The sequence below is a fragment of the Lagenorhynchus albirostris genome, chromosome 7 (assembly GCF_949774975.1).
Source record: "Lagenorhynchus albirostris chromosome 7, mLagAlb1.1, whole genome shotgun sequence".
Classification (NCBI taxonomy): Eukaryota; Metazoa; Chordata; class Mammalia; order Artiodactyla; family Delphinidae; genus Lagenorhynchus; species Lagenorhynchus albirostris.
Window position 1 is genome coordinate 50,901,856 of NC_083101.1, and position 26,577 is coordinate 50,928,432.

General features: G+C 42.6%; 1 protein-coding gene across 1 annotated transcript in view; it reads right to left on the minus strand.

The window, feature by feature from the left end:
• The window catches only part of PGM5 (phosphoglucomutase 5), a 186,510-nt gene that overhangs the window by 29,296 nt on the left and 130,637 nt on the right, over positions 1-26,577 (minus strand). The window contains exons 9-10 of the mRNA XM_060155011.1: positions 24,912-25,095; positions 7,014-7,148 (exon numbers count right to left, since the gene is read on the minus strand). Of these exons, the coding sequence (XP_060010994.1) occupies positions 7,014-7,148; positions 24,912-25,095 (319 nt within the window). The remainder of the gene's footprint in view (positions 1-7,013; positions 7,149-24,911; positions 25,096-26,577) is intronic.

Sequence of the window (26,577 nt, forward strand, 5' to 3'; positions counted from 1 at the left end):
TCTGAACACCCTTCCCTGTGTACCTTGCCCTGCCTCTTCCATTGGGCTGTCCTCGAGTTGCATCCTCTATAAAAAATCACTGAGAGTAAGTAAAGTGCTTTTCTGGGTTCTGTGAGTCATTCTAGCAAATTATCAAGCCTAAGGGGGAAATCATGGGAACCCCTGAATTTGTAGTCAAATGGGTGGAAATGTGGGGAGCCTGGGTGCCCATTTGCAGCTAGTGTCTGAAGTGGGGGCAATCTTGTGGGACTGAGCCCTTAACCTGTGGGTCTGGGCTAACTCAACGTAGTTAATCTCAACTGAATTGAACTGTTAGACACCCAGTTGGTGGCTAAGAATCAGAGAATTGGTTGTTGGTGTGAGAAAAAAGTCTCTCAGTAACACTGAACCGAGGCTCCAGGTGCAACCTTGGGTTCAAGCACAGGTAAGAAGAAATTCTCTCTCCTCGGGACCTCCTCAGGACCTCAAAACATGGGTTTTATTAAGACCTAGTATGAATCTCCAATCCAGACCTTACCTGATCCGTGGGACTGAATGTTCCCTGACTCAGTTTACTCACTTGCAAAAGCGGGACGATAATTCCACTCTGGGGGCCACTGGAACCATTAATAAAATATTGGATACATCTAAAATACTGGGTTGGCCAAAAAGTGTGTCTGGGTTTTTCCATACAATGTTTTGCCCTTTGGGCCAACCCAATATGTAGAACGCACCTTTTGGCCAACCCAATATGTAGAATGGTGCCTGGCACATTGTAGACCTTAAAAATGACAACTGGTTTTATTCAAACCCTCAATCACAGAAGAAAACCTGATGGTAGCACCAAGGTTCATACTGAGTACAGTTTCCTGTGTGATATAATCAGCGTGAGATATTGCAAAGCAATTAACACTGAATATAGATCTTCCTTGATTTACGATGGGTAACCTCCTGATAAACCCATCTTAAGCTGAAAATACTGTAAGTCAGAAATGCATTTAACACACCTAACATAAGGAACACCTTAGCTTAGCCTAGCCTACCTTAAACGTGCTCAGAACACTTACATTAGCTTACAGTGGGGCAAATTCATCTAACACAAAGACTATTTTATAATAAAGTATTGAATGGCTCATGTAATTTATTGAATACTGTACTGAAGTGAAAATCAGAACGGTTGTAGGGATACAGAGTGGTTGTAAGTGTATCCATTGGTTGTTTTCCTTTGAGATTGTGGGGCTGACCAGGAGCTGTGGCTCAGTGCTGCTGTCCAGCATCACCAGAGAGTATGGGACCACATATCGCTAACCCAGGAAAAGATCAAAATTAGAAGTACGGTTTCTACTGAATGCTTAATTACTTTCACACCATCAAAAAGTAGAAAAATCAAGTTGAACCATGATAAGTCGGGGACTGTTTGTATTTTCGTTCATTTGGCAAAATTGTACTGGACATTTACCGTATGCCAGGTGGTATTCTGTGCATTAGGGATACAGTGAAAAAAAACTAAGCGCTGGCCTCCTGGTGTTTTATTCTACTGGGTGGAGACAGACAATAAAACAAATAAACAAGTAAATATATATGTGACGGGACTATGTACTATGGAGAAAAGTAAAGCAGGGCAAGGGAGTTAAGTCGCACTCGGGTATGAGGGCTATTTTATGTAGAGTGGCCAGGGTAACCCTCACTGAGGAGTGAGGGGGAAGGCCATGCAGATATCAGAGGGAAAAGCATTCCAGGCAGAGGGAACAGCCACTGTTAAGTGCCATGAGGCAGAGTATTCTTGGCATGTTCACCAAACAATGGCTGCAGTGGAGAGAGAAACAGGATGAGAGGTAGGAGGTGAAGTCAGAGGGAGAAAAGGGGCCATTTCCAGTTGCGTCTGAGACCACAGGAAGGGTTTCGGCTCTTCTCTGAGTGAGCTGGGGACCCACTGGAGGATTTCAGAGTCATGAGGTGATCTAACATGTTTTTTAAAAAAGTCTTCTGGTTGCTGTGCTGAGACTAGGGTGTGGGCAAGGGAGTGGGCAAGACTGGAAGGAAGGAGGCTGGTAAGTCGGGGTCAGGCTCTGGTTGTGTTCTGAAGGTCAAGTTGATAGGATTTGCTCTTGGATGTGGGGTAGGAGAGAAAGAAAGGAGTCAAGGATGAATCTTAGATTTCTGGCCGAACCTACTGGAAGGATGAAACTGCCATTTACTGAGATGAAGAAGACACTGAAAGAAGCAGGGTTTGGTGGGGGAGGGGAGCAGAGTGCTGGCAGGCGTCAAGTTGGAAAGACCTACAAGACATTCACGTGGAGTCCACCGGGCAACTGGGAAGTCTAGAGGACAGCGGCCCATGCCTGCAAGGGCACTAAAAACAGGTGTTGCCCCTTCGACCATTTTAAAGATTTCAAGGTCGATCAAATATACTTTAATTTTTTTAAAAAAAGTTTAATTCTGAAAATGGAAAAAATATCTAAATAAAAATCAAATTTCCCCCTTAAAATTTTTTTTTCAAGGTCCTGTTTTTAGGGCTTCACAGTTCATCTAACTCTTAGCTGTTCAAGTGCTGCCCCTGTACCAGCAGCACAATATGCCTTGGGGCTTGCTAGAAATGCAGACTCTCCAGGCTTCCCCAAACCTGAGTCAGAATCTTCATCTTGATAAGATCTCCAGGTGATTCATACACACCTTAAAGTCTGAGACGCACTCGGCTAATCAGAATCATCTGGGTAGCTTTTTAAAACTATAAGTCCAGGCGGAATAATTAAAGTCAATCTCTGAGAGTGGGCCCGCGGGTTATCCTCACCAAGGCCCCCAAATGGTTCTGCTGTGCAGTTCGGGTTAGAACCACTGATCTAACTCTTCCCTTCCTGGCCTGCTCTCTCTGTACTACTGGGTTTATATTGCTGACGCTCTTAGAAACCCGTCTCCAAAGAGGTGTGCAGATCTCAGAGAGCAAGAAGGTGTGTAGCTAGAGTAACCAGCTGTTTATCTGGGATCAGTGCCCCCTTTCACTCTCAGAAGTACCGTGGTTTAGAAGATAAATTATATGCTCTCCCAGCATAGTACAAAAGGGCTCTGGGCTTTATATTGCTGGATTATAAAGTCAAAATAAGAACAGCTAGGACAAAACACCAGATGGCCTTTGGTTTGACAGAGGAATCCAGTGTAGAGAGACTTCTGGTGCTTAGATATTAGTTTTTAAGGTGTTGTATGTACAGCTTATCAGAAATACATACATAAATTCCCTCAATTTGTAAGGAGGGTTAGAGAAGATCAGTCTCCTTCCAGGGGCTGGATGGGGTGGAGCACGGTTACAATCTGCAATTATAGCTCCAAAGCCAACTGCTGATTAGCAGGGAACTGATTATCAGCCTGTGATTACCCCAGGCCTTAGCTAAACTTCTCCTTCCTTTTCCTTTTGGATCTTTTATTGTTTATTAGCTATTCCACCCTCAGGCTCAAAGGGACAAGGAAAGAAGGTGAAAAAAAGTGAATTTAGCGGTCCTGCTAATAAGCTTGGTGGGAAAGAAAATGGAAATAACTGGACTGTTTCTGGTTACCTGTGAATTTAAATTCTTTTGGCTCATCCCTTTTTCCAAATTATTCCCAGCTGGTGTGAGGGCTCATGGAAGGCCTACTGATTGCCAGTAAAATTAAAGTAAGCTTGTATTTTGAAAACTGTGTCATCTCCAAGAAATAGGCCTTGGAAGCTTTCCTTCCTAATTTACCAAGGACACAGGGTGAGGGCAAGGCAAGCACCTCTGCAACTCATCAGAGCCCTCCCCCCCTTCCTCCCCTCACCACCAATTCTTAGGTGCACATGAACAGAATTTTTTAAAAAATACTTTCTGATGTAGATAAGAAATTATTTTACATCAGCTTAAGACAAATAGCATAATCACTGTTAGACAAAAGTACTCAAATGGAAAATCTACACTCAGGAGTAGAGACTTACGTGCATATAGATTGTATCACAAGTTTTCCTAGTTGCATCACTAGGATAGCTATGAATACTTCCACAAGGCAACCACAGTATAAATGTTTAAAACATGTTCTGTTCACATGTGTCTAAAGTGTCTGGAAAAGAAACTATCCATGTGCAAAGTAGAAGAGCCAGATGCTGATAAGCTAGTTAAAGGGAACTCTTGTTAAATAACAGTAATAAGGGAGTCTTCTTGTTAAATAACTTGTTAGCGTGGGTAAAACAGTCAAAAATACCTGTTGCATTAGAATAAGATTATCAATGGAATCTCTATAGACCAGAGACGTACTTTTATGGGCTTCTGAGTGCAAGTGGGAGTGTGTGTGGGGAGGGATCTGTTCGCTGCTTTCTGGGCTCTGAGTCAGAACAAGCTAAAAAGGTGGAAGAGGGACTTCTCTGGTGGCGCAGTGGTTGAGAATCTGCCTGCCAATGCAGGGGACACGGGTTCGAGCCCTGGTCTGGGAAGATGCCACATGCCGCAGAGCAACTAAGCCCGTGCACCACAACTACTGAGCCTGCGCTCTAGAGCCAGTGAGCCACAACCACTGAGCCCGCGTGCCTAGAGCTCGTGCTCTGCAACAAGAGAAGCCACCGCAATGAGAAGCCCCGCGCACCGCAACAAAAAGTAGCCCCTGCTCACAGCAACTAGAGAAAGCCCGTGCACAGCAATGAAGACCCAACACAGCCAAATATAAGTTAATTAATTAATTTAAAAAAATAATAAAAAGGTGGAAGAGGTCTCTGTAGCTAAGAAAGCACCACACGCTGGTGTTGCCCTGTCAGGCCCTGGACCAATAATAATATTAGCAGCTTGAGCAGAAGGCCTTATCTTTGATCTCTGTTAACAGTTAACCACAGGCTTTTCCTTCCAGAGCTCTTGGAAGGCAGAAGCAGGTGGTCCTGGAAAGCAGTGCTGGAAGGAGGCCCCCCAGTGGTTAAACTTAGATGCCTAGGGACAGTTCAGCAGTAATTGAGACAGGTGGGCCTATTGAGAGATGCTGCTTCCTCTTCCTTAGGGGTTTAGATGCCTTTTAAAATCTTACTCTAAATTGTATCTTGACTGAAATATATTACACAGTACGGCTTAAGATGATGAGCCAGTGATGTCTGGTCTTTGAACAAGGCGTTCTATTTTCATCTAAAATTTTTAGCTAGATCATAAGCTAAATATTCTGAGGCCCACCTAGCTACGTCCGGCAAAACCCTCACTTAGGGTTACAAAGGGAAGGAATACCAGCGATCAGAAGAAGAGCCCTATCAGTGAAGGGATTTCCCAACCATTCAAAGTGGCAAACTTTAAACCAACAGGATGGGAAATACACAGCAATGGCGATTATAACCAGCATTACTTATGGTTTCTTTGACGTATATACTTACCACACAACCTTCTAGCAGCAGACCTGTGGTGGTTTTCAACTTCAAAGTAAACCTTAAAAACAAAGTGGTACCACTTGGCCTTTGGGGACCACCTCAGAGAGAGACTCATATGTGTATAGGGTATTTTTACATGTGTCTAATGGCTTGGACATACTTCTGCAGTTAGTGCAAAGGTAAATAAGAAAACATCATAACCACTTACCCCGTGCAAATAGGGAAAGGAATGTTGAGGAAAAAATAGCCTCGAATCAGAGTGAGTCAGAGTTGGTGAGGCCAGGAATATCATTCCTCACCCTGTACGTAGCTCTGGACTTTCAGGCCCTTGCTTTAATCTCACTTCCCAACATGAGATGTAGAAGAGTTTTATACGGAAAGACAGTGTTAGCCTCCAATTCTTGCATGATTTGGTACTATCTGGGGTGAAATATACTCAGTAACAAATTATGCTGGCAGAGCGTGGCACATCCCTGCGTGGAGAGCCTGGGATCCTGAGAAGGAAAGGCCAAAGTCTCAATGCTGGCTTCGTGCTCTGCCCCTTCACACTCTCAGTGACCCTGACAACAGAGGCCTCCCAGGCCTCTTCTTCCCCATCTGGGGTAATTTTACTCCAGATAGATCCACTGGTTACAGAGTCAGGTGTAAGGTTCTATGGTACCATTTTCATCAAGTTCTTTGAGACCCTCGAAAGAAAGATACCATTAAAAACAAAAACAAAAACCACTACATTACTTACAAAGAAAGATAACCCTCCCTGGTATCTTATTCCATCCATGGAGCAACTTTGGCAAATGATACCTGAGAATCCTGGGCAACTCTACACTGAGAAGCAGTGAGTTTTTCTTTGCTTCTCTACTTCTCCACAAAAGAAGCACTGCAGATGGAACCAATGGTTTCATCTCAAGGAACCATTTCCTCAAGGACTCTGCCTCAAAACCCAGGCTGAACTAGAGACCAAGGCAGGGAGGGGCAGCTAGCAGTGTAGATGGAAGTGCCCAGCATTATAATGGGTACTTTCTGGTATTCAGTAATGTTGCCGGGAGCTTTAACGAATATGGGGGTGAGGATATGGTTGTGCTGTTGCTTTTCTAAGTGAGTTTTTAATTAGCTCTGTGCTGACAGCTTGAGGGGGCTCTGCCATACACAGGCCAGCCCAGCTGTGTCAGAGTCCTCCCTTCACTTTAAATTCAGACCAGCCATGGCCCCTCCTCTCACAGTGGGCCATGCAGCAACCTCAGAGAGGAAGCCCTGGGTAGCATCTATAGTGGCACCTCACGGACATGGTCCAACCCAGAGTTTTCCGAACACTTGGGAACCCATCATTTACATGAGTATAGACAAGGCTCTAAAGAGTTTGACCCGCTTGACTCTAAACTCAAAATTTCCTTAACTGGTGTATACAAGGTGCCTCTCTTGAGGTTACCACAATCAACAAACTGCAGAACAGTCAAGAGAGGCAAGTGGTTTCGGAAATGCTGGTCTAAACTCATAGATGCTTGAGAGCAATTTTTCTGTTTCAAACACTGCAATAAATGAGTTAAATCTGCTTAGAGTCACTCGCAGTTTGTCCTTGATAGCTGGAGCTATCAATACACCTCTCTAGAAAGTCAAATCACCCCCACTAACGCTCCTTAAGTTTTCCAGGAGCAGTAAGACACACAGTGCTGAGAGCACAGCTCCGTTCAGGTACCTGGGGCTCCTGGTCATGACCACTGGGATCCCTCTCATAGCTTTCTGCATACAGTCTGATGGTGGCCCGCACACCACTGGAGGAACTGAGCCGGAAGATGAGCCGAGATGCATCTGAGAAAATGATCCTCAGGCCCTAAGAGCAAGAATATCAAAGGATGGATCAGTGAACAAATGAATACACAGCTAAAAATGACGAATACCGACCTTGGAGATTAGTGTATTCTTATCATCCAAAGATGCTCGGCATTGTGACAGTTTATAATTGGCTCTCTACATGCACCAAACAGGACAGTGAGGTAAACCTAGAAGTTACTTAAGGTTATCTATTTGTCTCTATTCTATTTCTGTTGCCTTCTGGTTCATGTTGGGGGAGGGTTAGGAGCAAAACTATGAACAGATGCTCAAGATCCCTTGGTCTGGTGATGCAGAAATCAGAAAGCGGTAAAGGTAACAAGGATGGGGTGATATTTAATAAATGTCCCTGGGGTAATACCTAGGAATAAACCTATGTAATGAGACAAAAGACCTGTATGCAGAAAACTGTAAGACATTGATGAAAGAAATGAAAGATGATACAAACAGATGGAGATATATACTATGCTCTTGGATTGGAAGAATCAACATTGTGAAAATGACTATACTACCCAAAGCAATCTACAGATTCAATGCAATCCCTATCAAACTACCACTGGCATTTTTCACAGAACTAGAACAAAAAAGTTCACAATTTGTATGGAAACACAAAAGACCCCGAATAGCCAAAGCAATCTTGAGAACGAAAAACGGAGCTGGAGGAATCAGGCTCCCTGACTTCAGACTATACTACAAAGCTACAGTAATCAAGACAGTATGGTACTGGCACAAAAACAGAAAGATAGATCAATGGAACAGGATAGAAAGCCCAGAGATAAACCCACGCACATATGGTCACCTTATCTTTGATAAAGGAGGCAGGAAAGTACAGTGGAGAAAGGACAGCCTCTTCAATAAGTGGTGCTGGGAAAACTGGACAGGTACATGTCAAAGTATGAGATTAGATCACTCCCTAACACCATACACAAAAGTAAGCTCAAGATGGATTAAAGACCTAAATGTAAGGCCAGAAACTATCAAACTCGTAGAGGAAAACATAGGCAGAACACTCTATGACACAAATCACAGCAAGATCCTTTTTGACCCACCTCCTAGAGAAATGGAAATAAAAACAAAAATAAACAAATGAGACCTAATGAAATTTCAAAGCTTTTGCACAGCAAAGGAAACCATAAACAAGATGAAAAGATAACCCTCAGAATGGGAGAAAATATTTGCAAATGAAGCAACTGACAAAGGATTAATCTCCAAAATTTATAAGCAGCTCATGCAGCTCAATAACAAACAAACAAACAACCCAATCCAAAAATGGGCAGAAGACCTAAATAGACATTTCTCCAAAGAAGATATACAGACTGCCAACAAACACATGAAAGAATGCTCAACATCATTAATTATTAGAGAAATGCAAATCAAAACTACCATGAGATATCATCTCACACCAGTCAGAATGGTCATCATCAAAAAATCTAGAAACAATAAATGCTGGAGAGGGTGTGGAGAAAGGGGAACACTCTTGCACTGCTGGTGGGAATGTGAATTGGTACAGCCACTATGGAGAACAGTATGGAGGTTCCTTAAAAAGCTACAAATAGAACTACCATATGACCCAGCAATCCCACTACTGTGCATATACCCTGAGAAAACCATAATTCAAAAAGACTCATGTACCAAAATGTTCATTGCAGCTCTATTTACAATAGCCCGGAGATGGAAACAACCCAAGTGTCCATCATCAGATGAATGGATAAAGAAGATGTGGCACATATATACAACGGAACATTACTCAGCCATAAAAAGAAATGAAATTGAGCTATTTGTAATGAGGTGGATAGACCTAGAGTCTGTCATACAGAGTGAAGTAAGTCAGAAAGAGAAAGACAAATACCGTATGCTAACACATATATATGGAATTTAAGAAAAAAAAATGTCATGAAGAACCTAGGGATAAGACAGGAATAAAGACACAGACCTACTAGAGAATGGACTTGAGGATATGGGGAGGGGGAAGGGTAAGCTGTAACAAAGCGAGAGAGAGGCATGGACATATATACACTACCAAACGTAAGGTAGATAGCTAGTGGGAAGCAGCCGCATAGCACAGAGAGATCAGCTCAGTGCTTTGTGACCGCCTGGAGGGGTGGGATAGGGAGGGTGGGAGGGAGGGAGACGCAAGAGGGAAGAGATATGGGGACATATGTATATGTATAGCTGATTCACTTTGTTATAAAGCAGAAACTAACACACCATTGTAAAGCAATTATACTCCAATGAAGATGTAAATAAATAAATAAATAAATAGAAAAAAATGTAAAAAAAAAAACTCAAAATGGATTAAAGACCTAAATGTAAGGCCAGACACTATAAAACTCTTAGAGGAAAACACAGGCAGAACACTCTATGACATAAATCACAGCAAGATCCTTTTTGACTCACCTCGTAGAGAAATGGAAATAAAAACAAAAATAAACAAATGGGCCCTAATGAAACTTAAAAGCTTTTGCACAGCAAAGGAAACCATAAACAAGATGAAAAGACAACCCTCAGAATGGAAGAAAATATTTACAAATGAAGCAGCTGACGAAGGATTAATCTCTAAAATATACAAAACAGCTCATGCAGCTCAATAGTAAAAAACAAACAACCCAATGCAGAAATGGGCAGAAGACCTAAATAGACATTTCTCCAAAGAAGATATACAGATTGCCAACAAACACATGAAAGAATGCTCAACATCACTAATCATCAGAGAAATGCAAATCAAACCTACAATGAGGTATCACCTCACACCAGTCAGAATGGCCATCATCAAAAAATCTAGAAACAATAAATGCTGGAGAGGGTGTGGAATAAAGGGAACGCTCTTGCACTGTTGGTGGGAATGTAAATTCATACAGCCGCTATGGAGACAGTATGGAGGTTCCCTAAAAAACTAAAAATAGAACTACCACATGACCCAGCAATCCCACTACTGGGCATATACCCTGTGAAAACCATAATTCAAAAAGAGTTATGTACCACAATGTTCATTGCAGCTCTATTTACAATAGCCAGGCCATGGAAACAACCTAAGTGTCCATCGACAGATGAATGGATAAAGAAGATGTGGCACATATATACAATGGAATATTACTCAGCCATAAAAAGAAATGAAATTGAGTTATTTGTAGTGAGCTGGATGGACCTAGAGTCTGTCATATGGAGTGAAGTAAGTCAGAAGGAGAAAAACAAATACCGTTTGCTAACACATATATATAGAATCTCAAAACAAAAAATTGGTTCTGAAGAACCTAGGGGTAGGACAGGAATAAAGACACAGACATAGAGAATGGACTTGAGGACATGGGGAAGGGGAAGGGGAAGCTGGGATGAAGTGAGAGAGTGGCACGGACATATATACGCTACCAAATGTAAAATAGATAGCTAGTGGGAAGCAGCCACATAGCACAGGGAGATGAGCCAGTGCTTTGTGCCCACCTAGAGGGGTGGGATAGGGAGGGTGGGAGGGAGATGCAAGAGGGAAGGGATATGGGGATATACATGTGCATATGGCTGATTCACTTTGTTATATAGCAGAAACTAACACAACATTGTAAAGCAATTATACTCCAATAAAGATGTTTAAAAAATAAATAAACGTCCCTGGGGCCAAAGTTTGTCCCTTATGAACCTGCTGAATGCAGTCAGGTAGGCAATTTATCTATTACAGTATGACAAATTACCCGTGTTAAATCTACCCCCACATGATGTTAGACTTTGCTTAAGTTCTGCTCTGTTTCTGTCCTCATTCCCACATTCCTCTGGTAGCCATGGAAGCCTACAATGAAATGCTCAGGGCTGGAGCATCTGCCGGGTTCTGAGGGTTTCTGTGTACGTCCTCATCCTCTTGGTTCTCTCCTTCCTTCCTACTGGTAAGACCTGGCCACCAGGGTGGGGTCGGGGCAGAGCTGTGGCAGCACCTCACACTGCTGCCCAGGATTTGATTTTTGGCTCGGAACGTCACTATTCTCTATGCATCTCTTCTCATTAGTGGCAGCAACATTTTAAAAAGTATGACTGGGGCTTCCCTGGTGGCGCAGTGGTTGAGAGTCCTCCTGCCGATGCAGGGGACATGGGTTTGTGCCCCGGTTCGGGAAGATCCCACATGCCGCGGAGCGGCTGGGCCCGTGAGCCATGGCCGCTGAGCCTGCGCGTCCGGAGCCTGTGCTCCGCAACGGGAGAGGCCACAACAGTGACAGGCCTGCGTACCACAAAAAAAAAAAAAAAAAAGTATGACTGTAAGATCATGTTGTGACTTCTGTTGAAGGAAATTGGTTTCCTTAAGGCAACTGTGAAAGTTATTGTTATAAATAAGCATACTGGCAGGGGCGAGAAGAAAGAGAGCCGGGAACAAAATAATATGTCTGGTCACTTGTTACTTCCTAAAAAATAGAAGTCTCAGGCAACTTTGATACCAGTCATTTTCCCTAAGAAATTTACCCTGGAAACGTCTCTGGCCTCAAATCCTGCTTGTTAAGAATAGCATTATTAAAAATATTCATACATGCCACGTGAACTTGATCGCTAATCTCTTACTCCCTCCCCCATCTGGTGATATCTGCTGGGAAACACTACGATTCCATCTGTGTGGTTTTCTGCTTTTTAAGTTGTGTAGGCATGCTTTGTTCCAATACCCAAACAAAAAGCTTAGTCTCTTTTGGAGGGTTCAATGTCTGCCACAATTTGTGTAATGAAAAGGAGCTATGTCCTTTCCTGGCAGCCCATCACTCTGTGACACTAGCTACGCAAACAGGTTGATTTTGTCTGGGATTCATTCATTAGGCACACGTTCTACAGCAACCCTTAGGGATCTGGTATGGGGCTAAGCCCTGGGTATATGAAGATAAAGACAGTATTTGCTCTCCATAAGCCTGAAATATTCTATCACAACGAGCAAAATTATTTTCTTAACCACCTTATGCTGCTGGAGAAGTGAATAGTTAGGAAATTCCCAACAGAGCTAACAAAACAATTCCCTGCTATCCAGAAAGTATGGTATACCAAATTCTGTTCAGACTGACAATGAAGCCCCAAAGGTTGGTTCCACCATTATATTCACAGCCATGTTTCTATATATATATATATATTTAAAATTTTTTTTAATTAATTAATTTATTTATTTTTGGCTGTGTTGGGTCCTCGTTTCTGTGCGAGGGCTTTCTCTAGTTGCGGCGAGCGGGGACCACTCTTCATCGCAGTGCACGGGCCTCTCACTATCGTGGCCTCTCCTGTTGCGGAGCACAAGCTCCAGACGCGCAGGCTCAGTAGTTGTGGCTCAGGGGCCTAGTTGCTCCGCGGCATGTGGGATCTTCCCAGACCAGGGCTTGAACCCGTGTCCCCTGCACTGGCAGGCAGACTCTCAACCACTGCGCCACCAGGGAAGCCCCACAGTCATGTTTTTACAGACTTTAAGGCCGAAGCCTTAAGCGCCTGTTGTTGCAGATACTAAATCACTTGAAGCCACCTCTTCTGAGGACTTCCCAGACTTAACCCTTTAAAGTAGCTCCATTACACAATTGACTTCCCAGATTAGTTTATGGCCAGTGGGGGGTACTTAAGAATTCAGGCCATGATAAACCTTCAACATGTATTATCTGCTCATAGCTAAGCCCCTTTTACAGTGAAATCATGTTTTGTTTTGTTTTGTTTTTTCACTGAGTGTAGCCATATCTTTGGCTGTACTCATGGAAGGTTGGTTAGACTCTGTATCGGGTAGCCTGGAATAGATTTTGCACTCGAAAAGATGATAAGAGAGTGAATAGCACACATCAGCCTGCTGGAAATAATCCAGTGTCTTCTCTCTGCCCTAAGGAACCATGAGATCTTAACAGAGAATCCATGTTGCTTTGTGAGACCTCCCAGTGAAGACCATAACAATTCTCCTTCTCCACATGGAACAAAAAATGTTTAGACCCAGCCCAGCTCTCTGCTGCAACGACCGTGGTTCCGTGTCTGCTGAGCGTCACTTGGATGTGTGAATAGTTGTACTGGATTGCTTTGGGGTCTGCATGTTGTGCCAATGAGCTGAATGAATTTGTAACCTCAACATGAACCATGTTCTCTCCAGCATGTATCATCACCTGCTATCAACTAAATAATAAGGCCAAAGTAACCACTGACCAAGACTTGCCAAGTTTCGAAATGTTCCATAATTCCAACAAAAGAATACCAATAATATACTTGGCTTTAGAAAATTTTTTAGGTTAAACCAGCGGTTGGCAATATAGTTTGTCAGCCAAATTTGACCTGCCACCTGTTTTTATAAATCAGGCTTTACTGGAACACAGACATGCCCGTGCACTTATGTGTTGTCTGTGGCTGCTTTTGTGTTACAACTGCAGCACTGAATTGTTATGACAGAGATCGTCTGGCCCACAAGGGCTAAAATATTTACTATCTGCCCCTTTACAGAAACTGTTTGCTGACCCCTGGTAAAAACTATTCCATTATCCACAACATGGAACACTTACCCTTCAACTCGACCCCAGAAAATGAAAAATATAACCGTATGCCTATGGAAATCCCAGTAGAGAGAAACTATGAAGACTGTTATAAGGGTATCCCCCAGGCACTGCACCTTCCAGTCGTAGGTTCATCTGGACATATATTTGGCCCAAATCAACTTACTTCTGATCACCTACTCATGACAGAAATAGATTTATTAAATCGCATTTTTGTTTTATATCCTCACTTTTATTGCAGGGTCTGCAAGGCACTGTTATAAAATCCATTTTTTGCAGTCGCTATAGGAGACTGTGTGAAGCTCCACATTAGACATCTCCTCAAGAGCCAAGTTGTTAGGAAAGCCTTTCCTTCCCTGAGGAAATGGTATTTTTTTTTTCTTTCTGACAACAAGAACTTTATAACTAACCATAGTTTCCTTTTTAATATGGCTGCCAGGACACTTAATGCCAAATTTGAGGTTCAGCCCAAGTGGATCCTTATGACTTGCATAATTTAAAATTTTTCTTCTTCTGTTCTTGACTCTCTACTCTTATTTATATTTTCCCTAGTCTTGATTTCTGTTTCTTATTTATATTCTAACAACTTCATTATGTGTGTTTGCTGCCACAAATCCTCTTGAAGAAACAAGGCCCAGTGCAAATGAATAAAATAAGTTCCCTTTACACTCTTAACCCTAAAGTGTTGGAATCACTGAATTATGCCATTGGGTCCTTCATTAGCTGATAAGCTCTGGGAGGGAAAACCCTTACGTTCCTTGTTCACCGTTTATTGATACAGCCTAGGACAAGCCTGGTACACGGTAGGCCCTCCACAGACACTTGTTGAATGAACGTCACTACATGTCCAACAGCTGGTGTGAGCACTACCGGAAGGCCTCCTTCCACATGTAACAAGGCCAACCGGAAACACACTCATATTCTTCACTAATGAACTGGGGCTACATATTCACCTTGAAGGGCAATTGTGAAAGATACTATGTCTACTCATCCTTCATTTTTAGGGCAAGGGTCGGTTTTAGCTAAAAACAGTGGAGTTGAACCATGGTAAGTTCCTGTCCCCAGCTGTGTGATCTTGGACAAATCATTAGCTAGCCTATTGACTGCAAAATTTACTGCACACTGAAATCAGCTAGGGGTCTTTAAAAAATTAGTGGTACCTGGCTCTCACTCCAGACATTGTGATTTAATTTGTATGGGGTGTGACTTGGGCACTGGGATTGTAAAAGCTCTCCAGGTGATTCTAATGTGTAGCCACATGCGGACAGCACTGTCGTAGCCTTTTTTTTCTAGGTCACCTCCCTCATGTACCAAGTGACTGACTATAGCACACGTCAGTCTTAAGGAAGATGCCTTTAAGATCTGAGGTTTCTTGCATATACTACCATCAGACTGGGATCTTAGGAGGCCATAACGCAGGGGCCTAATAAAACATCATGTTGCTGCTGAGTCCTGAAAGCCTCCTCCTAGCGCCTTGTCAGCAGCAGAACCACTAGAAGCATCTCCTCTTGAGCATCTGACATTAATTGTTTCTAGCACAATCTCCTAAGGAATTCCTGAAGCAACAGTGAAGGAATCCACGATACCACCGTAACCATAGCAGCTATAGGAGCGGGAATTTCCAGGATGACACAACAGCCCCAAGCTCAAAGAAGGGATGAAGATGCTCTCCTCCATGAGAAGATAATGTTAAGTATGGGGTGGGGTACACAAAGGGCACTGCACTTCCAGCCCAGGGGAAACACTTTGAGTGGCCATAGTTGTATGCCTCAGTGACCAGGGTGGGGTTTTGCCCACCTTAGCTCTGTCCCAATGAGAAAGAATTGTTAAAGAACTGCTCCACACAAAAATCCTGCAATCTGCTTCCAGTTATCTCTGTAGCATTTCTTTTTGTCCCCAGATTTGCCCCCTCTTCGGTTTGCCATTTGCGGAGTTTGGAAACAATATAGGAATAACTAGAGAACTGAGCTGAAATTCCGGCTTGGCTTGTTAGCTGGCGGTCTTGAGTAAGTCATTTAAGCTCTCTAAGCCTTAGTTTCCTAAAAAGCGGATGAAAAATAATACACCCTGGCTTACTAGATTGTTGTGAGCAACAGATCAGAAAATGTATGTGAAAAGTGCTTTGAAAATTATAAATCACTATCTAAATAGAATTATTTTTCTTACGTTAAAGCTTTTAGTGAAAATGGTGCTATGCTCTAACTTGTCTAACTTTCCAGATTTTGCAGAAGGTTGCTATATAAAGCCTAAATGGCGATGGTTTGTGGTGCGATGCTACATACTTATTTTTAAATTAGGCAGAATTAAGATTAATTTTATTTTGAAAACTTTGCCGTGTCCTCTGAAATCACTACTAAACACCAAGATCTGTTACCATTTATCTTCTCCATATCGCCCACTGAACTGGCTTCCTGGCAATAAAATTCTCTTTCCTGGATGGTCAATTTACAATCCTAAGGTCTTGAAAGGAGGACCTCAGGGTCATCCAGGCCATCTCCTCCTTTTACTGAAAAGAACAGGGAAGTCAGAAAACCTGCTCAAAGTAACACAACCAGTAAATGCAGGAGCCAGGGTTTCAGCCTATGTCTTCTCACTGCAGGCTTATAATTTGAGGTTGAACCATATGAAACCTCTGAGAGCCATACATTGCTTCTCATGTGAAATATTTGAACAATATCTCATGTGTTTTGTATGGTCCTGCAAACTGGCACAGAGCCTTTTGTAGAGAAGGTATCTGATAAACGTTTGATAAATGAATCTTGGGTTGTTTTCCTTTTTCTTTTTTTTTTTAAGCCCTTGTGTAAATCAACGCAGGGAAATCTGCAAGTGGCTAAGTACAAGCAGAGCTGCCAGATGTGAGTTTGGAGACTATAGGACATGTTGCAGCCAGGCGGGGAAGGAGGAACTGTACATTACCAACAGTTATTTGGCAGCATCTGACCTAGTCGAATACCGACTTAGGAAGAGTTCCAGGGGAAAACAGCATATGGCCCTGAAATCTGGTACAATGTCGCATATACAGTCAGTTGGCCACCCCAGGCATATGAACCTGGAGACAGGACAGGCTTGGAAGAGAGTGACTCTGTGAGATTAACTCAGATGTTATCTCCCACAGGAAATCCCAACGATTTATCTGGAACGCTTCAAGGTGAAAATATCGCTGTGTAACATCTGAACCATATTTTGTAGAAGAAAGCATGCAGCTTATAAAGCAGAAGATTTGGATTGGACAGACATTTCTTGCCACGAAAAAAATCACCTAGAATTACCCCATTTTTCTTTGTTTAAGTCACAGAGTTAGCTGTGAGCATGAGTTCACCAGTGGCTGAGCTGGGCAGCTGCTAGTGAATACCATGCCCTCATATAAATTACAAGCAATGCCCTCTCTGGGTGGACAAATTACAGGAGAGCATCTTTCCTCTTGGCTGGTCTGGATTTCAGCTTCTCCTCCAGCATTAGGCCCGTGCCTTTGTGCAGTGCACTGACTACACAGCCATACCCAGCTGCCCTACCCCTGGGAGCAATTCTCATCTAGCCTTTTTTTTACAACCAACCAGCACTCTTGGGAGCCAACAATTGCAAATAATTATCTGGGGAAATCAAGGTCAAATGGCTTCTTAAGTGCACTTTTACAATACACATCCAGCAAAAACCACATTAGGTGATGAGAAGCGAAGTGGGAAGTGAAGACATAAATTAGTCCTCACCCAGATTCTAACTATCAAGTCTGGAACAATGGAACTAGGTCACACATGTTCCATTTCCCTGGGTCTTTGGCCAAAATGGCCCAAGTGGCTGCTGATGCCTGTTCACTCAACACCAGGCCGGGTTCAGGGATATTTGGGATTCAGACATACTTTACCCAGACAACAGGGGTAGCTTCCTCCCTCGGTTCCTGTGATAGTTTGCAGCTTTTTCCTTTAATATTTATGTTTCCTGGTGACGGTTGCTCCCCTGACTACACACAGACATTAGTAGTTCAGTAGGAAGAAACTGGGATGCCATTCCAGAATGCTTAGATTCTTACCACACATCTTAGCAGGATTCTACTACCAACATTTTAGAAGATAGCCCTAAAGCAATCAATTATGTCAGGAGAAAGTAATTCATTATAACAAAACTCCAACAAATAGGAAGCAGGGGAGTCAGAACTTCCCAACTAACCAAAAACAGTGTCTCCCTCTCTCTGTTTCCAAATCAGCCAACAGGTCATTACAAAGCACTGAAAATATATTTGGTCCTTGGAAGGCAAATAGGCAAAATCATAGGAAAAGTAGCCATTAGGAAAAAATTTTTTTAATCCATAGTTTTCAAGGTATCCTACTAAGCGGCCCAATTGTCTCTATTTCCCACAACTACAGTGTTGTAGAATGAACACTGGAGTTGAGAATCATAATCACAGCTATTGTAACATCCCATGGGGAATGTGATTGCCCATAGGAAACCCAGCTCTTTCTCTGGAAAGCTAAACAACTGTCTAAGTACATATGATGGAAGAAAAGCATGTAGTCTGATAAGATAGTTTCGCCGGAGCCAGCTTCCAACCATTCTTCGGGACCCAGCTTAAGTATCATCTCCCCATGGAGAGCTTTCCAGAGCCCTAGTCTAGGTTTGTTTCTTCTGCTATGCACTTCCAAATAAGTGATTTCTCTGTAATATTGTTAAACAAACTCTGTAGTCATTACAAGATTAATGTCAGTCTGCCTTCCCTGCTAGCCTGTCCTGTGTGCTGTTTTATCCTCAATGCCCAGGAAGCTGACTGCATGTGGTAGGTGTTTGGAAAATAGTCATTAAATGGATGCAGACGTGAATGAATCAAACTTCTACTACCTTCACCCTGTTGTACTAAGGTGGGAAAGGAAGGTGTATTTATTAAGGGAAATTTTTTTAGACATCACAACTTGCAACGTAAAAAGGATTTTTTTAACCCAGGTTTGATCACGGTATACATTTAACGATTACACCTCACTCCCTAAACATTTCTGTCACTCAAGGACTGTTAATAGGTACTAACATTCAGATTTAGCTAAATTCCGTAGGTGGGATAACCAGTCTGACTGAAGTGATTTCTTAAATTCTACTTCTAGATGCCCAAAGCACACTCTAGCAAATGGCATATTATAGGACAAGGATTGTTAATATGACAGTCTCTCACTTGGTTCATTGATTGGAATGTAATAAATGTTGAAGCTTGAAGTTAAAGGATGACCAGTTAACTCTGAGTAGAGAGCCCCTCTGGAGCCCCAGATTTTCCAGCTAAGACTGTTCAGTTGCCTTCATGTGAGGCCACCAGAGATGAGGCCTCAGTAAATTTCTCTGTATCTGTTGACCAGGAGTTGGCAACACCACAGTATATATTGAAGCACCACATGTCAGACTGAAATGTGATTTCAAGATTGCCAATTCACTTTCTTTATTATTTCTAAATACCAAAATTAAGAAGTACAGACACCTTCTTGTATATTAAAATAACAACACTAAAAGCAAACTGACTTCAGAATCAGTCTTCAAAGTGTGCTTTGTCTCTGAACTAATTTCAAATGGTTCTTTTTTCCAGGTTAAGGACAACATCAAAAATGTTTCCACACAGCCTGCATAACTTGAAGAGGTATTAATAAGCTCAAAGTTAGTCTGACATAATCAAATTGGATTTGGTTTTCCACATCAGCTAACTGGTATGCATTTATTTACATCAGTTTTTTTTCTTTTTAAATATCAGCTGAACTTTTACTTGCAAATGACTTCAGCACTCATAGAATTTAATGAGTTTTGATCTTTTAAATAGAAATAAAGGAGTTGGATGAGACATAAAGAGAGACTTGTTTGGTTAATATTGCTCCTGAAGTATCAAGGTTTCTCATTTCAAAGCTAATTTTCAAAATACAGGTCATAGTTCTGGACTGATGCCCACCCTGGTGGCAATATGCCATCACTCAGTGCTGGTACCATTTGTGAAGTTGTCTTTCTTTCACAGCACCGGCATTGGAGCATCCCTTCTCCCAAAGCCGGAGAGTCTCATAGTCAGGGCTAGAAGGATGAGATGGGGAGGAAAACACTAACAGATAATCTGGGTATTGATAATGTTCCCGGGGAAAGTGATAGTTGAGGGAAGAGAGCACGCGCCAAGCACCGTGGAAAATCTTGATCTTTGCACAATGAATCCATCCTTGAGGAAAGACTGGGCCACCCTTCATGCCTTCAGGAGCCGTCTAACCCTTCCTCATCTCTCCCATCTATTTATAAGGCATAAATCAAGAACCTCTTAAATTAGTCAGCAGTTTGACCCAACTGCTCCCCTACTCTCACAGTAGCTACTGGCTATTTTTCCCACTTGTATTTGAAGAAACCATCATCATTCATTCATGTGACTAGATTTTACCAGAAAACAACAAGTGACACATCCTCATGGGACCACAGAAAGACGAGCTGCGATTGTTGAACCACGCCTCTCAACTGCTATTTCTAAATCAGAGCCTCTCTTGGGTTCTGTTTAATGGAAGACACACATCAACTTTTCTCCTGGCACCCAAGGTCACAAAAATATCAGACACTTGGAGGCAGCCACAGTAAATTCCATGAGACCCGACGGGCCACAGTGAGGCCAGGGAGGTCCCTGGGAATTCACATCAGGGGATGAGTACTTCAGGGGGTTCCTTCTTGCTCTTTGAATGACCTCCACAGGATCTCACAGGCAGGATAGATTTTTTTTTTTTTTTTTGAGGTGCGCGGGCCTCTCACTGCTGTGGCCTCTCCCGTTGCGGAGCACAGGCTCCGGACGCGCAGGCCCAGCGGCCATGGCTCACGGGCCCAGCCGCTCCGCGGCATGTGGGATCCTCCCGGACCGGGGCACGAAACTGCGTGCCCTGCATCGGCAGGTGGACTCCCAACCACTGCGCCACCAGGGAAGCCCGGCAGGATAGATTTTGCTGAACATTTCCATAGGAGTGGAGTAGATGGTGGGTGCGGGTGGGAGGGATGGCTTATCACCAGAACAGGATTTTCATTTCATTTTGGATGGAGAAGCATTTCTTATCTCTAGAGATACATGTAAAACAGCTTTTTTTTTTTCCCACGGTCTGTTTCCTGACTCTGACCTCAAATCAAGGACAAAAAGGGGACAGAGCTGCCTTAAAAAACCTTTTTCTTTCTGAAGCAAAATGTATGTGTGATGGAGGGTGGGGGGCCGTGGGGGGAGGCAGAGAAATGTGAGTTTGAATCAATTCACAGATAGCTCAGAAACTGACGGGGCCTTCCCGTATCTTCGCGTGACACCCTGCAAAGTTGTTGTTGTATATGCTCTTCCCCACTGCTTTGCTTATCATTTATGGTTCATTAAATGCCAAAATCTTTCTTTCCCAAGGATGCTCTTTTAGCATAACTTATTTTAGTTAACCAGTTATTAATGTTTATTAGGTACTAGGACTTTATATCTGTTATCTGATTGAATTCTCCCAATGGCCGTATGAGTTAGCCACAATTACTATTCCTATTTCCACAGACAGGAGAGAAAGGCACAGGGAGGTTGAGTAACTTGCCTAAGATCACCCAGCCAGGAGGTGGCAGAGCCAAAGCTCAAATCCAAGACAATCTGACTTTAAGCCTATACACTTAAATGCCACTCACGCCCTTTCCTCAGACTGACATGCAGTCAAGTTAAGGCTTCTGATAAGGGGGAAGGAACTGATATTTCTTGAGCATCAAATGAGTACTAGCTACTGTGCCTGGGGGCTTTATAAGTCTTTCTCCTAAAACCTTCTCCATAACCCTATATGGTAATTATCAGCATGCCCTCCCCCTCTCCTTCACTGTGTTGAGGTTCAAAGAAGTTAAGTAACATGCCCGAAGCCACAAATCTAGGCAGTGACAAAGCCAGCCTTCAAACCTATGTCTGTCTGACTCCAACATGACAGAACACTGGAGAAACCATAGCAATCGGCCTCTGACAGCAAAGAGAAATGTTACATTATTATGTTTCCTTTCAGTTTTGCTAGGTGAAGCATACTTCTGCTTCTCCTTGCGGAGGTTAAGTCTCCTTGTATCTTAATTTTGAAATAACCCATAATATAGTAGACTATTTTTAAGTTACAGTATTCTATAATTGAAAAAACATAATAACAAGGGTTGGTGGAAGTGTGCAGAAATTGGAACCCTCATACACTGCCAGTAGGAGTGTAAAATAGTACAATTGTGTTTGGAGACTATCTGGCAGCTTCTTTAAAGGTTAAACAGAGAGTTAACCATTTGATCCAGTAATTCCACTCCTAGGTATGTACCCAAGAGAATTGAAAACCTACGTCTACACAAAAACTTACATGAATATTCACAGCAGCATTATTCATAATAGTAAAAAAGTAGAACCGTCTCACATGTCCATCAACTGAGTGGATAAACAAAATGTAGTTTATCTACACAGTGGAATTATTATTCGGCAATAAAAATGAATGAAGTAGTGATATATGGTATAGCACGGATAGACCCTGAAGACATTGTGCTAGGTGAGAGCAGCCAGTCACAAAGGACCACATATTATATGATTCCACTTACGTGAAATGTCCAGAATAGGAAGACCTATAGAGACAGAAAGTAGATCATTGGTTCCCAGGGGTTAGAAGGGAGAAGATAGCTAAAGAGTAGATGGTTTATTTTGGGGGAGGTTGATTAAAAAATGTGCTAAAATTGATTGTGGTAACAATTGCACAACTTTCTCTATGTACTACAAACCATTGAATGGTACACTTTAAATAGGTGAACGGTATGTTATGTGAATTATATCTCAATAGAGCAGTTATATATTTATATTAAAAAACTGCACCATGAAAAAAACCAATATTATGCATTTGATAGGCTCTCAAGAAATACCTACTGAATGAATGCACCAAAGCACTTTATGACTATTTAAAAATAATACTAGTTTATTTAAATTCAAATATGTCTTTTAGGAATGGATAGTTTATTTTGCAACAACGTTGCGTAAACTATGCCCCAGACTCAACTGTCCCCTGAGGTGAATGCTGATACTACTGACATCCCACGAGTGCTGAAACATGGTCCTCAGTGGTGAAAGATTAGAAATGGCCACACCTGTGGAGGAATTTCCCCTCTGTTCCAACAGGAACAACTGTGGTGAAAGAACCATCTGTGGCTTGCTGACAATAGGGATGCCGCTGAGTGTTAACTGATCTCCCGAAACCCTCACTGAGCCAAACCCAGACCAGCAAGAATCTCTAGTGTGACTCAGGGCCACCAGCTAATGAAGGTATCACTTGGGTCCTGGAATCCAGGAAGATGAACAACTACCCTTCCTTTGTTACTTGAGAAACTCCCAAGAGCAGGTCCTGGTAGCACTTGTCTATTTATGGTCACCTTTGAGGACAGATGAAAGAGTATGGGGAAAACATCAATAAATGCCAGAGTAAAAATAGAAACCAATATTCAGGGCTGAAGGGGAGGAACACAGAATAAATCGAAATCCAAACTTGAGATCCAGTTGAGGAATTAGCCTGGTGTGAACGATTAAAGAAAAGCCAAGAAAAAAAAAGCACCCAAATGCTGAGTGCATTGAAGAAGAAACAAGGTAGAGTATTCGTAGATTTAACAGCAAAACAAATGAGCTCAACAAACAAGCTCTGCATGAGTTGATATGGTCCAGAACCTACCAATGACTAGACATTCCCTTCAAGGAATAGTTTTCAAGCCTTCCTCATCAGGGAACAAAAAACCTCTCAGGGATACTTCAGAAAGCATGTATTTTACGACTCTTAAATTCTACAGTAACAACAACAAAATAAGTCTTGGATTAGGGAAGTTTGTTCTGAGGACCCTGTGTGAAACAGAAGTGAAAATATGGTACCAAACTGGAATAGATTATCTGAGACATGGCGGCTCAAAGATGCACATGTGCTGTGTGCTGGCTTCATATCTCCAGGGATTCACTGGTATTATTTTGGAGAGAATTCAATCCATTCTACAAGAAAGCATCCTTGTGCAAAACAAATCACAACTACAAAGCCTTGCGTAAAGGTTAGGAGTTTTTATGTATGCTATTTCGTTCTATTTCTTAAACAACTCTGTGAGATAGATGTTTCACAGATGAGGAAGAAACTGTGGCTCAAAGAAATCCAACCACCTTCCCAACTAATAAGTGGCAGGGATAGGATTCAATTCTGGGTCTTCAAACTTCTTAAACACTATTTTCTCCACTACCCTACACCTTTCCAAAGTAAGATTGTAATGAATTTGTCCAGCCATGGAAGGCCTTCAAGAATGAAAGACTGACATTTTGATAGAGATGAAAGATCACTACAAAACTAAGCAGACCAGAGGGAGAATATAGCAAGAGTAACAGGAGGGTAATGGGTTTTGGAACATCGGCAAGTCAGGGGACCCTAGGGCAAGGACTATGTATGAAACACCAGTCAAAATAAAAATAGCAATATCTCCGTTACATCTAGTCCCCTAAAGCCTACAGCTTCTGATTTATTTTGTTGTCTGTACTTGGTGAAGCACGTATAAGAAGATAAGAATTTGGGGATTTTAGAATGGAACTCCTCTTAACATTACTCAGTGTCTTATTTAGACTATAAATGTTAAAATGTGCTCCCAGAGTGGCCAACATTGCCATAGCCAATAAATAAACAAAATCGAGAAGAAAAATAATGGTAATAGCTTTCAACATCTCTCATACAATTCACAGAGATGAGATCATAATAAAAGTTGTGGTTGATTTTGCCACTTATCTTTCATTTAATATAATTCTCCACCACAAAGCTTACTTTGGGGTTTGTGGGGCAAAATTTCCAATTGTTTCTTCCCCTACCAGGAGTAACAAACCCATCTGGCTAAACTCCTATCATTGACATAAGGTAATGACATAAGGTAATAAAAGCTGAAACATCCCTGTACCTGGGGGTCCCAAGGAAAGGGATCCCTTGCTCTTGGAAACTTTTCTGAATCTGTCACCAGTCATGGCCACTATACAGAGGGACTGCAGGCTGCAAACCTTTCAGAAAGAAATGTTGGGTCTAAATCTATTTGTGGTGTTGGCCCATCAGTTACCAAGTGGAGAGAATACTGGACAGAGAGCCAGGGCCCTGTATTCTAATCCACTCTCTGCCATTAAGGAGGTAGGTAACCTTCGCCGAGGGCTTTCCTCTCTCCTGGCCACAGGGCTCTCATCTGTAAAATGAAGGGCTCGGAGCAGATCATCGCTGAAGATCTCTCCAGTTGTAGGATATTTTGCATCCCCACCGCACACCACCCCTCCTCTGCTTGATAACCTGTTCTGGCGATTTCATAGCAAGTACCTGTTTCTTGGTCACAGTGCCATCCACGGGGTCCACGTACTCAAAGCTGTCTGTCTTCGCCACACTGTAGACGTGGCTCCCCACAGCAAACTGCTGGCCGATGAAGGACTTGTCTGTGACCAAGGCCTCCAGGTCCCTCATGATGTAATAGGTCGTCTTGGGCTCTAACGCCTCGTAATCAAACCTGGTGAGGGAGGAGCAGGACACAGGATAAACACAAATCTTATCAGAGAACCAGCAGCTGGGTGGGCCTCTCAAGGTCATTTAATCATTGGTTTTGTTTAAAGAAGAACAGCACAGAGAAGCATCTGCAGCTGGTCACCCCTCTTCCCCCTGCCAGCCCTCCATTCATTCCCCACACAGCAGCCAGCATCATCATGTAAACATCAAATCGTGCCAATCCTTTCCTTTAAATCCCTCCAAAAATGCCTGGCACGTTGACAGCAAGGGTCAAAACCCTAACCACAGACTACAAGGCACTGTGGGATCTGACCTGCCCACGTCCTTGATTTGACTCTGTCCCACTCTCGCTCGCTCTGGTTCGCTATGCTCCAGCCACATGGGCCCCCTCTTCAGTCCTCAGAGACACTTTGCCCTTTCCCTTCGTTGGGCCTTTGCTCTTGCTATCTGTTTCCTTTCCCTGGTACAATCTTCCCCAGGCTACTCAAATAGCTGACACTTTCCCTTCCTTCAGCTTCCAAATTTAGTGTTACCTCTAGAAAGTGACCTTCTCTGACCAGTCATCTAAGGTAGCTTCCCTCTATCTCTCCCCCGCCTCTTATCATCCTTTATTTCTTCTTTTGGTAGTTACCCCAATCTGTATTTACTTTGTTTATATATTTGTTTCCTTATTTCTTGTCTTTGCCCCTGAGTACTGTAAGCTCCAGGAGGGTAGAGATCTTACCTGTTTTGTTCTCTGTTGCTTCTGACAAGTAGTGTTTTTTGTAAGTGATGGAATGAAAGATGGGAGGATGTGAAGGAAGAAAGGAAGGAGAGAGAGGAATCAAGGCAGGGGAAGAGAGAAGGAGGAAGGGAATTCAATGTACCATAAAACTCTCTTGGAAACTTGGAAGAAATATCACAATTGTTCCATTAAAAAGAAGGTCCCCCTAGCCAAGAACATCAAATATAACAATGGGGCTGGGAGGTGATTAGGGAAAAAAAAAAGACTAAAAATAACCCTTATCTCATTTGTTGTTGTGGAGTTTAAATATGATAATGCATACCAAGTAGTTGGCACAATGCCCGACACCAGTGCTTAAAACTATTAATTACTTTTATTCTTAGTCACTGCCATAAGGAAGGGTCTTTCCCGATGTCAGATGGTTTTGACCAAGTCCTTATGGCACACGCACGGGGCTCTGTTTAAGAAGGAAGCCCTAGGTGGGGCAGCTGTGCTCACGCAGCTGTGGTGGGATCTCACATGGGGCTCTCTGTAAACAGGAAAGAAGGTGAGTTCTCAGAGTGAACTAAAGAAGGAAGATCTGAATAGTTGTTACTACTTTTTTCCACCCAAGACCTTTTGTGACTTCAGCAGACAACAGGGTATTGGCCGAAAGGAATGATACCATGGCTAACAATGGGTCCCCTGCACCTGCATCCCCCGTCTCTTCTGTTCTCTCTTACACAAGGTGTGTGTTCTAATCCTAGATTCTCTTTAAAGATT